Here is a 16,167-nt window from a genome sequence, read left to right as displayed (position 1 = left end):
ATGATGTCCAGACTGCACTGTACTCCCAAAAGCCAGAGTAGTCCTTGAAGTCCAAGGACTGTAATGAATGACCACAATGACATCCATTCTATTAACATGGCTTCACTTCCAACAACTCAGGCCTTGGAGCAAAGATGGAGCATGAGTAGACCGGACATTCCCGGTGTAGACCGTTTAGAATGGGGTCAGACCTGGTCTACTGGGGGAAAAAAACACTCTATTTGGGTATTTATATACATACGTAGATCTGTTTCCAATCAGTACATTTCTTTGAAGGGAATTCCGATGAATTTCCCCCCAGATAACCCTTCCGCACCATAAAATAGTCCCTCACTGGAGCGATAGATGGAGAGGAAGAGAGCGATAGCCCCTTCCTCATAAAATTTCCTATAGTATGTAAAAAAATATATATATTTGTGTTTATATGCTTGAAAAACAAGGGGGGGAACAAAACAATTCCCCAGATATGTCAGTCCATGGAATCTCTGCTGTAACAGCTGGAAGCTATTAGCCATCTCCAGGGCAACGATACAGTGTTTGACAGGCTCCGCTGTAGAGCAGTGCATCCTGGGTCCATCTGTTTTGCTGTATCCCAGGCCCATTGCCATTCACGTGCCAGCGCTTAGGATTTATCCAACAATGCCCCTCTTCGATCCACAAATCAAAATAGAGCACAGCCTAGACATGTGACATGACTGAAGCAGCTCCATTGGAGGCAAATCAAGAACGTAAAAAGATGGGCATATGAATGGCATGCGTGCAGGTTTGGCGTTTTAGGCCTATACTTGGATCTTGTCATGATACTGTTTTGTTATGCTGTAAATCGGGATCCAACAAAGCACACTTAGTGACACTAGATTTCTGTTGATATACAGTATATACACTGTTGTGTACTAGACAGACAGGAAGTTAGTTAACCTCTTAGAAGACTGCTCTCCTTTAATACCACTTTTTCCCTCCAAAATCTCTCTGTAGTTTTTATGTTCAGTTTAACGGTTGTGGAATATGGATATACTTCTTCACAGTCATGGATATTATTTGGAGTAAACACATAAGGCATGTCTGACTCTTGTGTGACCAAAGAGGCCATCTCCATTCTGACAGTAGCTGTTAGCCTCTTAGTTTCCCGCAGCTGCATGCTAATGCTATCTCTAACTCGCCCCCCCAGGTTTATTCTGCCAAAAGAGGCTGAGCTAGGGCTCGTAAATATTTTTCACTGTTTCCATAACGTTCGGCTCTCGAACTAGGGTGTGTTTGCATGCTTTTCCATCTTTGGGAGGGTATGTCAGAACTTCAGGCCTGGAGAATCCATGAATCAGATGAATAGTTTGTTTTTGCAGACAGTCAGCGCTAGCTACAGAGTACATTGCATAAAACCTGCATGAAAAAGCAAAAAATAAGTGTTTATGCACAATTTTCAATGACCCTCCAAATTTTACCTTAAAATTGAAGAACCTAGGGTAAAAGTTAAACATATTTTTAAGAAGAACTGGCTACGATACAAAACCAATGTGTAGTTTGCTTACATTTACCCAAAGTCTCTGACTACCAATGAACAAAAACAAGTTTCCATGCAGTAACTAACACATTCAAATAATCTTACGCAAATCCTTTTTGTCTTACACTGGCAGTGGCAGCTTCCTCTCTTTCCCTCCAAACCAACTAATGAGTTTACTGGGCCTTTTGAGGTTCATCCAAACCATTAGCTACCGCCACAAAGTATTACCCAGATAACAATAATTACAAATTTAGACTGTTTCACTGATGTACCTGCGAGTTCCTGATAATCTAGTGACATTCAACAAGAACATTGATCCCTACTGTTCCCCTCCAAACAATCCAGAGTGCCTGAATTTAATGAGAAAAGTTCTGGTTAGAGTGTTCAACATCAAGTAGCATGTTGAAAGTTCAGCTTTGCCATTTCTTACTGTTCACTTTTGAACACTTTGTGACTGTTTCCTTATTCTGATGTTTCTGTGGATTTAAAGGCTGTGCAAGACATTGCTGGTTTGAAGTGAAAAATTGTGTTTCAAAGAGCATGATACTGATACAGCATGATATTTTTTTTCTCTTTTTTTTTTACAAAACACTGTTCTGACAAAATGTGACCCCTGTTTGATCTGTACAGGTGTCCAGTCCCATGGGATGTCATTGGACGAGACATTGGCCCTGCCCCGTCAACGCACCACCAGCGAAGGACAATGCCACAATGGCCACGACGAAAACTTCTCTTACGAACCCCCAGTCCGCTCCCCCATTCGCTGTGTCTCGCCGGAGTTCGTCAACACCTTAAATCTGAATCCTGGGGGGCGGCCCAAAGAGGTAGAATGCTCTGCCCACAGCCTCAACCTTCTCTAGTGTGTCTCACATAGGATGATATATGATTAGGATGACCATAATGAATACTAACATATTGGGTGTGTATGCGTGTGCGTGAATGTGTGTGTTTCCTTGTCTTCTCTTCCATCAGAGACACATGCACAGCTACAGAGAGGCCTTTGAGGAGTTGGAAGGTGGCTCCGTCAGCCCCACGCCCACTGTTGGTGGTGAGGTGTTCCCCCAAACCCCTGCCTTCCCCATCTCGCCGCAAACCCCTTACTTCAACCTGTGTAAGTCTCCCCTCTGGCTGGCTGTAGGCGCTGTGGAACTCAGGGGAATATAGGCTTTTACCATAAATCATATTTAAATACATTTATCCAAGAAGGGAGTAGGATGTTATTTATAGGAATAATTAACCAGGAGTTACATTACCATGTGACTTGATCGAGAAAACCTCAAAAGTTTAACTCTCTAGGATATTATAGGACATGAGAATACCATGTTTTATTCAGGCATGTACAGGTTCAGAGTGTAGAAACTATACAACTGATATTATGGTCAATAACGTCATGGTGGCATTAGTCTAGCGCTGTCTGGTTGGTTTTAATTCTTGGACCATAACATTTTTCTTCTTCTTCTTCTTCTTCTTCTCAAAAAAAATAATAGACTACATCTCCTAATCCCGAGTATTCTACCCCATTTAGATGTAGGGCAATAAACTACATTTCCCACATGACAAAATCCACTTCAAACCCATTCAGACAGATTTGTAGGAAGTGCAGGATAGATCCTAATAACTGCAGAGGCCACACTGTCTGAGAGGCCACACTGTTTGCAATTGTGTCGGCTCATAGAAAAGTCTGAGTCATCCTATCAGACAAGAATCACACTTCTCTCCTGCCTTCCAGTCAGTAATTCAGTGGGTTTAGAGAATGTGCTGCCATCTACAGATCAACATATCCTGGGATCCCACCAGTCTTCTGATGCATTTAGTAGGCACGTATTTCATATGAAAGATGGGCACTGTTTAATTTTTGGATTTTATTCGGTGCCTATCTTCCACATTCATTTGGGTTAAGGCATTGAGCTGGATCTACACACAGAAACAATAGCGTGAGTTGTGGTTTCAAGCGCTTGACAAATTATGGAGTGAACTATCCCTTCAAATACCATGTCAGTTGCCAGCGCTACGAGTTACCTCATCTCCCCCTGGGCAAAGCCCTAAAAACACCCCATAAAAAGTCCATAGCATTTTTACCGCCCTCAAAGGTGTTACACCCCCCCCCCAAAAAACAAAATACTCCATGCAAAGCGGGTATGCAGTGAGTACTTATTTTTCCTGACTAAACCATGACGATTTATGATATCTCTGTCCATGTAAGAAGATTCTAGTCAAGTATGCATCCACTTACATGCATCTACCAGCATTTAGGGATCTACTAGTAGTATGCTACTACTCAAGTATGCATCCCACTTTCAATATGCTTCAACTTCATTTTACACATAATGTCTTGAATAGAAACTGAAACAGATACTTAGATAGACTGGTGGAGCCCTGGGTATGCCTGTCCCTGTCTATCTCTGCCGTTCCAGCCCCTAACCCTAAACATTACTGCGAGACAGGAGGTGTTGGTTTTCTTTCTATGGAGCTAGTGGTGTCGTTGACTGTTGCCCTGCAAGCCTGGCCTTGTATCAGTTTGGAATCATCACATACCATCACATTGGTAATGTTACAATTCGGGGTATGGAAAGCTGATGGACCAGCGCTTAGGGTTACCCAGATCCCTATCACCGGCACATCCACAGACCCCTCTCAGTTCTAGACCTTTAGAGTGTCCTCCCATGAAACGCATTTGCCCAACACGATCCACCACATTGTAAGGCATTTAGGTTGCCACACAGAACAAAGAATTGATTGGGATTCTTTGGTAAGTGGAGGATGATGCACGTCCCTAGTCCCACTGTTGACCACATTGGCCATCTTGGCCCAGGCTCAGCGACCCTGAAGTTACCCCCAGCTCTCCCCTTCTGCCTATCATAGCCCCCCCCCCCCCCCCCGCACGGCTTTACCCAGCATGCCTCTGGAGAGCAGTACCTCTTAAGACACAAGAGCCCCTTATAGACTTGAGATCCACACTAAATTACTCATATAAAGGAAACACACGTATTCACCCACGCTAATTCACACACACACGCGCGCGCGCGCGCACACACACACGGACGCGCACACAAACACACATGCGCATATACAAATATTTCAAAATAACTAAGCCTCACTCTCCAAAGGTACTGCTCTCCATGTGACTGTTGTCATGTGTGTATTCCTTTTAACATCACTTTGTTGTTTTGCTACTCACTGACTTCTCCCAAGCATCTTTATTTGTTAAGCCACATAAGGCTTGTCTTTTCTACATATGTCAGTGAGTTACTGTTGTTATTTACATTTGTGTGCATGGCACACCTTTGCTTATATCCTGCCATGTTTGTTGTGACCGTGTCGCTCAGAGGCTGGTCACAGTGTGATACGTCACCTGCATGGTCCTCCCACAGAGCATGAGGCATGGACACACCCCTCCCACATCTAGCTGTGTCCGTCATGATATCACCCATGTTGTCGTGTGTCACTGTGTCACATTCTGTTGTTATGATGTCTTGACAGCTCAGCATCTGTATGTACCATATGTATACACACACATTTGGTTTCCGGACCCAGATTAAGCCTAGTTCTGGACAAAAAATAACTTTCCAACAATATTCTCTGTTGAGCATGTTTTTTCTTCTTGGACTAGTGTTATTCTAGGTCCCGGAAAACATTCCTTAATGTTTCCATGCTACACATGTCAGTCAGTCCTATTTATGAGGCATAGAACATGTGCAGCAATGAACAACCTGCCTTGGAATTCAGGAATTAAAAAATTGCCCTATCAATTGAATACATGTAACGGTAACTAACACACTTTTGAACATTGCGCTATTCCGTACAATTTACCTTGTTTTACCGCCCCAAAAACGTAATACTTCCAGGTCAACTGTGACATGAATCCATTGTAAAACGCAATTTCTCCCCTTTCTAGCAAAATCAATGACGAGACCTCCATGCTGCCCGTCTCTGCATGATTGAAAAACGCAATCCGTCTGGTCTTTTTAAAAATGGCGGGTGGGGAAGCGAAACCTACTGCGTGATAGTGAAAGGGGGGAGATATGTTGTGTGGGGAAACTGCTTTTGTCACCCAATTTGTCCAACTTATCACCTCTAAAATGTAAATGAAACAATATAGCTAGAGAAGGGCTACACCTGGTGGAAAGAGGCTGTACGACACCGAATGAGTTCCACCGAATGAGTTGTACATTACGTAGTGACACGTCACAATGTAACGTACCGCGTCAGAGGGATCTGTTTTTTGTTAGTCTTTTCTCAAATACTATTAGTCCATTCCCATGAAAATCAACGCTGAATCAAAACTTAGTTCACACCCCAGATTTTGATGCCAATACATTTGCTACAGTCCCATTAGTTTTCATTGCAGCCTCGTTTGAATGCTGCGGTGGCGCAAATTTGTACGGAATGGGGTTAGTCACCGTTACATACCTTACATAGACCCAAACCAGCTAACACACACACACACACACACACACACACACACACACACACACACACACACACACACACACACACACACATACACAGTTCCAACATGAACAGCACAGGTGTTTGCTGCTAAGACTGTTGTAGTGAAGCATGCTAAATGCTAAGTCATGTTGTGCTCTTTTCCTGCTAGGCCAAGCTCGTTCCCCTCCAGGCCTGATGAAGACCCCTCTCTCTGCCCTGGGCCTCAAACCCCACAACCCAGCTGAGATCCACCTCAACCAGAGTGGCTCAGGTGAGCAAGCACTCCTTAGCCTGTTAGCCATTGTGCTTCACTCATGGGCTTGAAGAGCCTGTAAGCATAGCATAATGTAGCCTCTAGCATGTTAGCATAATCTATGTTCACTTCATCTAGTTTATTGTATGTAAACTTTGTGTAAATTTGTCTGTCTGTAGTCTGTCTCAATATGTAGTTTTTTGCTAGCAGCACCATATCACCAAGTAAAATTCTGGGTATGTGTAAATGTACTTAAATATACAAATTGTAAAAAAAATATATAAATGCAACATGTAAAGTGTTGAAATAAATATCCCCAAAATGTTCCATACGCACAAAAAGCTGATTTCTCTTGAATGTTGTTGTCACTCCCTGGCCATAGAGAGGCTTTTCATTCTCTATTTTGGTTAGGCCAGGGTGTGACTAGGGTGGGCATTCTATGTCCTTTTTTCTATGTTTTTGTATTTCTATGTCTTGGCCTGGTATGGTTCTCAATCAGAGGCAGCTGTCTATCGTTGTCTCTGATTGAGAACCATACTTAGGTACCCTTTTCCCCCCACCTGTTTTGTGAGAAGTTAACTTTGTAGTTGTTCAGGGCACATAGCCCAAAGCTTCACGGTTGTTTTTTTCTTCTTCGTTTTGTCAGCGTCATTTTTAAATAAAGTAAAAATGTACGCTTACCATGCTGCACCTTGGTCCAGTCCTTCAGCCAGCCGTGACAGTTCTGCACAAATGTGTTTACGTCTATTAGCGAGCATTTATTTTTGCCAAGATAATCCATCCACCTGACAGGTGTGGCATAGTAAAAAGCTGATTAAACTGCATGATCAGTGCTGGGGACATAAAAGTCCACTCTAAAATGTGAAGTTTTGTCACACAACACAATGCCACAGATGTATGATATTTTGAGGGAGCATGCAATTGGCATGCTGATTGCTGGAATGTCCACCAGAGCTGTTGCCAAAGAATTTCATGTTAATTTCTCTACCATAAGCCGCCTCCAACGTCGGTTTGCGCAACCAACAAATTTCTGCACAAACTGTCAGAAACCATCTCAGGGAAGCTAATGACATGACTGCAGTTCGGCGTCATAACCAACTTCAGTGGGCAAATACTCACCTTCGACGGCCACTCTTCACGGATTAATCCCGGTTTCAACTGTACATGGCAGACAGCTTGTGGGTGAGCGGTTTGCTGATGTCAGCGTTGTGAACAAAGTGCCCCCATGGTGGGGTGGGGTTATGGTATGGGCAGGCATAAGCTACGGCAGCGAACGGGATTGCGTATTATCGATTACAATTTCAATGCACAGAGATACCGTGACGAGATCCTGAGGCACATTGTCGTACCATTCATCCACCGCCATCACCTCATGTTTCAGCATGATAATGCAAGGATCTGTACACAACTCCTGGAAGCTGAAAATGTCCCAGTTCTTCCATGGCTTGCATACTCACTAAACATGTCATCCATTGAGCATTTTTGGGATGCTCTGGATCTATGCGTACGTCAGCGTGTTCCAGTTCCACAGGCCACAATCAACAGCCTGATCAACTCTATGCGAAGGAGATGTGTTGCGCTACATGAGGCAAATGGTGGTCACACCAGATACTGACTGGTTTTCTAACCAACCTTTTTTTTAAGGTATCTGTGACCAACAGATGCATAGTTCCAGTCGTGAAATCCAGAGATTAGGGCCCAGTGAATTTACTGATTTCCATATATGAACTCGTCAAATCTTTGAAATTGTTTTGTTTACATATTTTTTCAGTGTATACTAATAATATATATGCCATTTAGCAGACACTTTATCCAACGCATGTATAAGAATAATGATTTTTTTCTGATAATATTGACCAAAAGTATGTGGACACCTGCTTCGTCAAACATCTCATTCCAAAATCATGGGCATTAATATGTAATTGGTCCCCCCTTTGCTGCTATAACCGCTACCTGTCTTCTGGGAAGGCTTTCCCCTAAATGTTGGTACATTGCTGCGGATGCTTTGCTTACATTCAGCCACAAACATTAGTGAGGTCGAGCACTGATGTTGAGGTGGCAGGTAGCCTAGTGGTTAGAGCGTTGAGCCAGTAACTGAAAGATTGCTGGATCGAGTCCCTGAGTTGACAAGGTAAAAAAAAATCTGTCGTTCTGCCCCTGAACAAGGCAGTTAACCCACTGTTCCCCGGTAGGCAGTCATTGTAAATTAGAATTTGTTCTCAACTAACTTGCATAGTTAAATAAAGTTTAACAAAAAAATGCCTCGCAGTGGCCGTTTCAATTCATCCAAAGGTGTTTGATGGGGTTGAGGTCAGGGTTCTGTGCAGGCCAGTCAAGTTAATCCAGTGTTTTGTGCACGGGGGCATTGTCATGCTGAAACAGGAAAGGGATTTCCCCAAACTTTTACCACAAAGTTGGAAGCACAGAATCATCTAGCCTGAACCACCGAATTCTAAACTGCCTCTGGAAGCAACGTCAGCACAAGAACTCTTCGTCGGGAGCTTCATGAAATGGGTTTCCATGGCCGAGCCGCCACACACAAGCCTAAGATCACCATGTGCAATCCCAAGTGTCGGCTGGAGTGGTGTAAACCTTGCCGCCATTAGACTCTGGAGTATTGACAATGGGTTCTCTAGAGTGATGAATCACGCTTCACTATCTGGCATTCCGACGGAGAAATCTGTGTTTGGGGGATGCCAGGAAAACAAATATTCCTCCTCTATGCTTTGGGGCAGGTAGCGTTCTCCTGGCATCCTCCCTTGCTTCCAGAGGCAGTTTGGATCTCAGTAGGTAGTGTTGCAACCGAGGACAAATTATTTTTATGCGCTACGCACTTCAGCGGTCCCATCCTCTGAGCTTGTGTGGTATACCACTTCGCGACGGAGACGTTGTTGCTCCTAGACGTTTCCACTTCACAATAACAGCACTTACATTTGATCGGGGCAGCTCTAGCAGAGCAGAAATTTTATGAACTGACTTGTTGGAGCCATGTTGAAAGCCACTGAGCTCTTCAGTAAGGCCATTCTACTGCCAATGTTTGTATATGGAGATTGCATGTGTGGCTGAAATAGCTGAATACAATAAGTGGCTGAAATAGCTGAATACATTAATTTGAAGAGGTGTCCACATACTTTTGTATATATAGTGCAGCATAGTGCTAAAATGTAAACATAGCATCTACTAGCATAGTGCTACTCCCTTGAGGCCTCAACGATTGTTAGCATAGGGCTAAATCTAGAGCGCGTGGCTAGCTAGCACCATTCCATTGAGGGCTCGAAAGGCTAGCATAGCAACCTAGCTTTAGCTTGAGATACATTTTCTGTGAAACAGTTCACCAGTGAGATCACCAGTGCTTGTAAATTGAGCAGTGTTTTTGTATCATATGTGGTTATATTGGGGTTGATTTTAGTGACCTAGGAATGTGAATGAAAGCTTGATTTATGGCTCACCTTCATAGAGTTGCATGTTAATCCAGTCTTCAAAGCGATGAGTCCCATATTTACACAGCCGACAGGCTAAATGTGAGAGAGCCCCCAGAAATATAATTTCAACAAATGACTCCTTTGAACATGCGCTCTTTTTTATTGTCTCCTCTAAGCCTTTATGGAGTGTTTGGTTCTAGCGGAGGCAGGAGCAATAATATCTCATTACTGGATGAGGTGCTTGGGCTCTCGGAGGGATGTTTGACTTGGCTCACGAAATGTGGACCCCACTGCTCAGTAGTTCCTTCTGCGCTGACTATTCCAGCGCTGACTTATACACACACACACACACACACACACACACACACACACACACACACACACACACACACACACACACACACACACACACACACACACACACATACACACACACACAGTTAAACTACAGATGCTTGAATATAACTTTGACAAATTGTCTTCCCTCTCTACACCATCGATCACATCATCATACTTTGTCTTCTTTCTTTCTCCCATGAACCTCTTTTCCTCCCCTCCCTTCTCTGGCTACCTTACACTACTTCTCATCCTCTTCCTCCCTTCTCATTCCTTCCTTTCCCTCCCTTTATCTCTCTCTTCTTGTTCTTGACTCTTTGTTTCACTTTTTTTCTTTGAATTCGGTCCGTCACGGCGCCTCAGACGCTGACAATAGTGAGGGCGAGGAAGGTAAGAACATCGCCCAATCATCAAGCATTGTTTTTTTACTTCCCCAGAGAACCCTTGTCATAGACAACCACATAGCCTCACTCTTTTTCTCCCTCTTCTCCCATCCAAATGTCCTCCACCCATTTCAGGTGTTACTTCACAATTGAGACTTTACAATTCCTTACAACGTTGCACTTTTTCTCCATTTCTTTGTTCCGTATTGTGTTTGCTCGTTGCTGTTATGGTCACCATCCCTCTTGCGCCATTCAGTCACTGTATGTTCCATGGAGTCATTATTGTGGGCAATACTGTTCCCTCCAGAAGATTCTTGTCTAGCGTGGGTTTCAGATCTAGCAGACTGTGCTTTTGATAGGCTCTTGTGGACCTCATTGGAATGTCGAGGGGGCAATAGAACATGTCTCTGAGTACATACAAGCAGGTCTGTTTGACGAACACACTGTTGACAAGCTCCTGATGGGGAAACGGTGAAGATGCTGCAGTTTGGTTGATGGGCTGCAGCTGATGACCTGAATATGATCATTTCAATGAAGGAGGAATAATTTAACGACAGCCTAAAGCCTATTGTTGCTTTGTAGGTTCTCTGGACTGCTTAACTCTTAACTCTGTAGTCCCATTTGTAGGAGTTGAAATATTATATTAAAGACATAATATGTCAGTAATGATATGTCAATAATATTTCAGTGTATACCCAAAGTACAGTAAATCTTGATATCCAAACAACTCACTAATCCTGAATTCAGTGAAGAAAACACATTTGATAGATAATGGCATGTTCACAAGAACAAAATTGTCACTGTTTAGGGGGAAAGTGCAGCCATCCTGTGAAGACAACGTCACCTTCACGACAGTACACACTGAAATGAAATCACACTTAATGGCCAAGTCTGTATCTCTTCAGAGCCGCGGAGCTACGTGGAGTCGGTAGCCAGATCAGCGGTGGCCGGCGGGGGACCACCAGGGTCACCTGTGACCCTCAGCCCTCCAAAAGAGATCTTGGCCAGACAGACGACCACTGACCCTGCCCCGACATTCAACCCCCCACTGTCTAGCAGCAGCCCAATCCACAGCTCAGAGGGGTGAGTACGAAGCAAACAACATTAATACATACACTCAATTACCAATTTATTAGGTACGCTCGTTCACGAAAATGGTTCGCTCCTACAGACAGTGAGTCACGTGGCACTGGCTTGCTATATAACGCAGTCAGACCGGCAACGAGGCATTCCTTTACTGTTCGATTGAATGTTAGAATGGGCAAAACTTGTGACCTAAGCGACGATGAACGTTGGTGCCAGGTGCACCGGTTCCAGTATCTCAGAAACGACCGGCCTCCTGGGCTTTTCACTCACGGCAGTGTCTAGGGGTTACCGAGAATGGTGCGACAAACAAAAAACATCCAGTCAGTGGCAGTCCTGTGGGCAAAAAAACCCAGTCATACTCCTTTCAGCTAAAAACAAGAAGAATTTGCTCAAGTTTTCTCGCAATCACAAAAAGTGGACTATTAAGGGTGGAAAAACATTGCCTGGTCTGACAAATCCCGGTTCCTGTTGCGTCATGCTGATGGGAGAATCAGGATTTGGCGTAAGCAGCATGAGGCCATGGCCATATCATGCCTGGTGTCAATGCGGCAGGCTGGTGGCGGTAGTGTAATTGTGTGGAGTATGTTTTCCTGGCACACGTTAGCTCCCTTTAAACCAATTGAGCAATGTTTCCATTCCCCAAAGTATTCAGGCTGTTCTGGAGGCAGTGGGGGATCCAAACCGTACTTCATGGGTGTACCTAATAAATTGGTCAATGAGTGTGTATTAAATGACATTAAACATACACATACATGACATTGGTAAGGAACCAGTATTCCTGAAATATACTACATGTTTACAGATAGCAAGGGATCCATAGGTGTTAATACTGCATTTAGTTCATTCTACTGTGGACTTCTTTCCATACACTGTGTTTGAGTGTCTTTATCTCTCTTTCTCCCTCAGAGAGCACCAATTGGCTGACAGCAGTGGAAACATCCCCTCGCAAGCTGCCAGTGACTCCGGCTTCCGTTCACAGCCTTCTGAGGGCGCGTCCCCCACCCCCACTCCCACCTCTGTCGCTACTCCCAAGCCCTACCTCCAGGCCCTGGGAACCCCATCTCCCTTCCTTCAAGCCCAGGGTACCCCTACCCCCTCCTACCTGAGCTCCAACTCAGCCAACCTGTCCTACCTGTGCTCCCCAACCACCACGCCCTCCTACCTAGGTCCCAATGGCCTCATGGGGAGCTACATTTCCACCGACCCCAGCCCTCCCCAGGCCCAGCCGGAGGTATCCCCCCGGGAAAGCTCTTTGGCTGTCCACCCCTCGCCAGGATCAGGAAGTCTCCACACACTGCATCACGACAACAGCCCCTCTCTCCAACATCGGCACCAGCCCACCAATCACGGCAGCCCTGTCATGGGCCACCAGCCCTCTCCTGCCAATGGCTTTGTGGAGTTTGGGATCCCTGGGATGGTAATGGCGGGAAGTCCTGTGTTGGGCCGCCACCACTATAACCCGTGTGTGTCCAAGGGGACACAGTCCAGCCCAGTGCTGAGTCGACAGCCCTCCATGCCCCAGAGGAGCCCTGTCCTGAGCCGACAACCATCCCTGACGCAGGCCTCCCAGGGCAGCCCCGTGCTCAGCCGCCAGCCCTCCCTCACCTACAGCCAGCCTATCCAGAGCAGTCCGGTGCTGAGTCGACAGCCGTCCCTCACCCACCAGCAGGGCAGTGGTAATAGTCCGGTGCTGGACCACCACCCGTCCCTCGGCCAGATGTCACAATGCAGTCCGAGTCTGGACCGACACCCTATGTTGCATAGTAGCGGCTACACCACCCCGGACGAGAGGCACGGCACCCTGTCCCGACAGAGCAGCTCCTCAGGATACCACCCACCCTCCACGCCCTCCTTCCCCCTCTCCCCTGCGGGCTACCTGGACGGGGGGATGATGATGGGGCTAAGGCAGGGCAGCCCGGCCCCCCCGGCGCAGGCTCAACCCCAGCTGCCAGAGAAGAGGCGCATGTCGAGCGGGGAGAGGCCCAACGGGGGGCTCTCTTACGGGACGCTGAACGGAAAAATGTCCTCACCTATGTCGAGTGGAGGGAGCACACCCAGCACCAGCTACTTTCAAACACTGCCCGACTTCTCCAAGTTTAACATGTCTGGTAAGACCACCTTGAAAACCCCCTTAAAACTTAGCTACTTCTGTAGCAAAGAGCACCCCAACTAGCACTGACATCCCCAGCGAAACAGGAAGTGAAGATCAGTGTATTCTCAAGGATGATACAGTGCCCTCCATAATTATTGGGACAGTAAGGCATTTGTTTCTTCTTTTGACTCTATACTCCAAAAGTTTGGATTTGAAATCAAGCAATGACTATGAGGTTAAAGTGCAGACTGACAGCTTTCATTTGAGGGCATTTTCATCCATATTGGGCTAACCGTTTAGAAATTACACCACTTTTTGTACGTAGTCCCCCCCAAAAGTATTGGGACAAATTCACATACAGTACCAGTCAAAGGTTTGGACACACCTACTCATTCCAGGGTTTTTATTTATTTGTACTATTTTCTACATTGTAGAATAATAGTGCAGACATCAAAACTATGAAACAAAACATATGGAATCATGTAGTAACCAAAAAGTGTAAAACAAATCAAATTGTGTTATATTTGAGATTCTTCAAAGTAGCCACCCTTTGCCTTGATGACAGTTTTGCACACTCTTGGCATTCTCCCAACCAGCTTCATGAGGTAGTCACCTGGAATGCATTTCAATTAACAGGTGTGCCTTGTTAAAAGTTAATTTGTGGAATTTCTTTCCTTCTAAATGCATTTGAGCCAATCAGTTGTGTTGTGACAAAGTAGGGGTGGTATACAGAACGTAACCCTATTTGGTAAAAGACCAAGTCCATATTATGTTAAGAACAGCTCAAATAAGCAAAGATAAACGACCGTCCATCATTACTTTAAGATGTGAAGGTCAGTCAATCTGGAAAATGTCAAGAACTTTGAAGGTTTCTTCAAGTGCAGATGCAAAAAGCATCACACGCTGTGATGAAATTGGCTCTCATGAGGATCGCCACAGGAAAAGAAGAGTTAACACCCTCAGAAATTACAGCCCAAATAATGCTTCACAGAGTTCAACAAACACATCTCAACATCAGCTGTTCAGATGAGACTGTGTGAATCAGGCCTTCATGGTTGAATTGCTACAAAGAAACCACTACTAAATGACACCAGTAAGAAGAAGAGACTTCCTTAGGCCAAGAAACACGAACAATGGACATTAGACCGATGGAAATCTGTCCTTTGGTCTGATGAGTCCAAATTTGATATTTTTGGTTCCAAACGCCTTGTCTTTGTGAGATGCAGAGTAGGTGAACGGATGATCTCTGCAAGTGTGGTTCTATATGTGAAGCATGGAGAAGGAGGTGTGATGGTGTGGGGGTGCTTTGCTGGTGACACTGTCTGTGATTTATTTAGAATTCAAGGCACACTTAACCAGAATGGCAACCACAGCGTTCTGTAGCGAAATGCCATCCCATCTGGTTTGCGTTTAGTGGGACTATCATTCGTTTTTCAACAGGACAATGACCCAACACACCTCCAGGCTGTGTAAGGGCTATTTGACCAAGAAGGAGGGTGGAGTGCTGCATCAGATGACCTGGCCTCCACAATCACCTGACCTCAACCCAATTGAGATGGTTTGGGATGAGTTGGACCGCATAGTGAAGTTAAAGCAGTCAACTAGTGCTCAGCGTATGCAGGAAGTACTTCAAGACTGTTGGAAAATCATTCCAGCGGAAGCTGGTTGAGAGAATCCCAGGAGTGTGCAAAGCTGTCATCAAGGCAAAGGGCAGCTTCTTTGATGAATCTAAAATATATTTTGATTTGTTTAACACTTTTTTGGTTACTACATGATTCCATATGTGTTATTTCAGAGTTTGGAAGTCTTCACTATTATTCTACAATGTTGAAAAGAGTACACATTTAGAAAAACCCTTGAATCAGTAGGTGTGTCCAAACTTTTGACTGGTGCTGTGTATGTGTATTAAAGTAGTAAAAAGTTGAGTATTTCTATTGGGCACAAAATCATCTGAAACACAACCAAAACAAACAGAAAATGCATCCAACAAATTTGTAGAGTCACAAGCTTGATGTAATAAATGATTGTGTGCTATGAATATGTGACCAAATACTTAAATGTCCCAATACTTTTGCTCCCTTAAAATGGGGGGACTATGTACAAAAAGTGCTGTAATTTCTAAACGGTTCACCCGATGTACCCTCAAATTAAAGCTGACAGTCTGCACTTTAACCTGATAGTCATTGTTTGATTTCAAATCCAAACTTTTGGAGAATAGAGCTAAAAGAAGATAAAACGTTTCACTGTCCCAACAATTACGGAGGGCACTGTATATTCTTTAAAGCGGTTCATTAATGTGAAACTGCATGATAATAACAACTTAATAAGCTGATTTTACCTTCTCAGTAACTATATTTATAGGGTAAGCGTGTGATATGTATTTAGCCACAATTTACACTACCGGTCAAAAGTTTGGGGTCACTTAGAAATGTCCTTGTTTTTGAAAGAAAAGCAACATAAAAAAAACATTAAAATAACATCAAATTGGTCAGAAATACAGTGTAGACATTGTTAATGTTGTAAATGACTATTGTAGCTGGAAACGGCAGGTTTTTAATGTAATATCTACATAGGCGTACAGAGACCTATTATCATCAATCATCATGTGTTCCAATGTCACGTTCTGTTAGCCCATCCAAGTGTATCATTTTAAAAGGCTAATTGAT

The 16,167-nt window shown here is 44.4% G+C and overlaps 1 protein-coding gene across 1 annotated transcript in view; it reads left to right on the top strand.

Moving 5' to 3' along the window:
• tns1b (tensin 1b) overlaps window positions 1-16,167 on the top strand; it is a 304,662-nt gene that overhangs the window by 273,405 nt on the left and 15,090 nt on the right. Inside the window, exons 19-24 of the mRNA XM_036958729.1 lie at window positions 2,129-2,322; window positions 2,471-2,609; window positions 6,099-6,200; window positions 10,304-10,330; window positions 11,229-11,406; window positions 12,316-13,517. Of these exons, the coding sequence (XP_036814624.1) occupies window positions 2,129-2,322; window positions 2,471-2,609; window positions 6,099-6,200; window positions 10,304-10,330; window positions 11,229-11,406; window positions 12,316-13,517 (1,842 nt within the window). The remainder of the gene's footprint in view (window positions 1-2,128; window positions 2,323-2,470; window positions 2,610-6,098; window positions 6,201-10,303; window positions 10,331-11,228; window positions 11,407-12,315; window positions 13,518-16,167) is intronic.

The sequence above is a fragment of the Oncorhynchus mykiss genome, chromosome 22, assembly GCF_013265735.2.
Source record: "Oncorhynchus mykiss isolate Arlee chromosome 22, USDA_OmykA_1.1, whole genome shotgun sequence".
Taxonomy (NCBI): Eukaryota; Metazoa; Chordata; class Actinopteri; order Salmoniformes; family Salmonidae; genus Oncorhynchus; species Oncorhynchus mykiss.
Note: the sequence above shows the minus strand (reverse complement) of the source record. Positions and strands in the feature narration are given on the sequence as shown.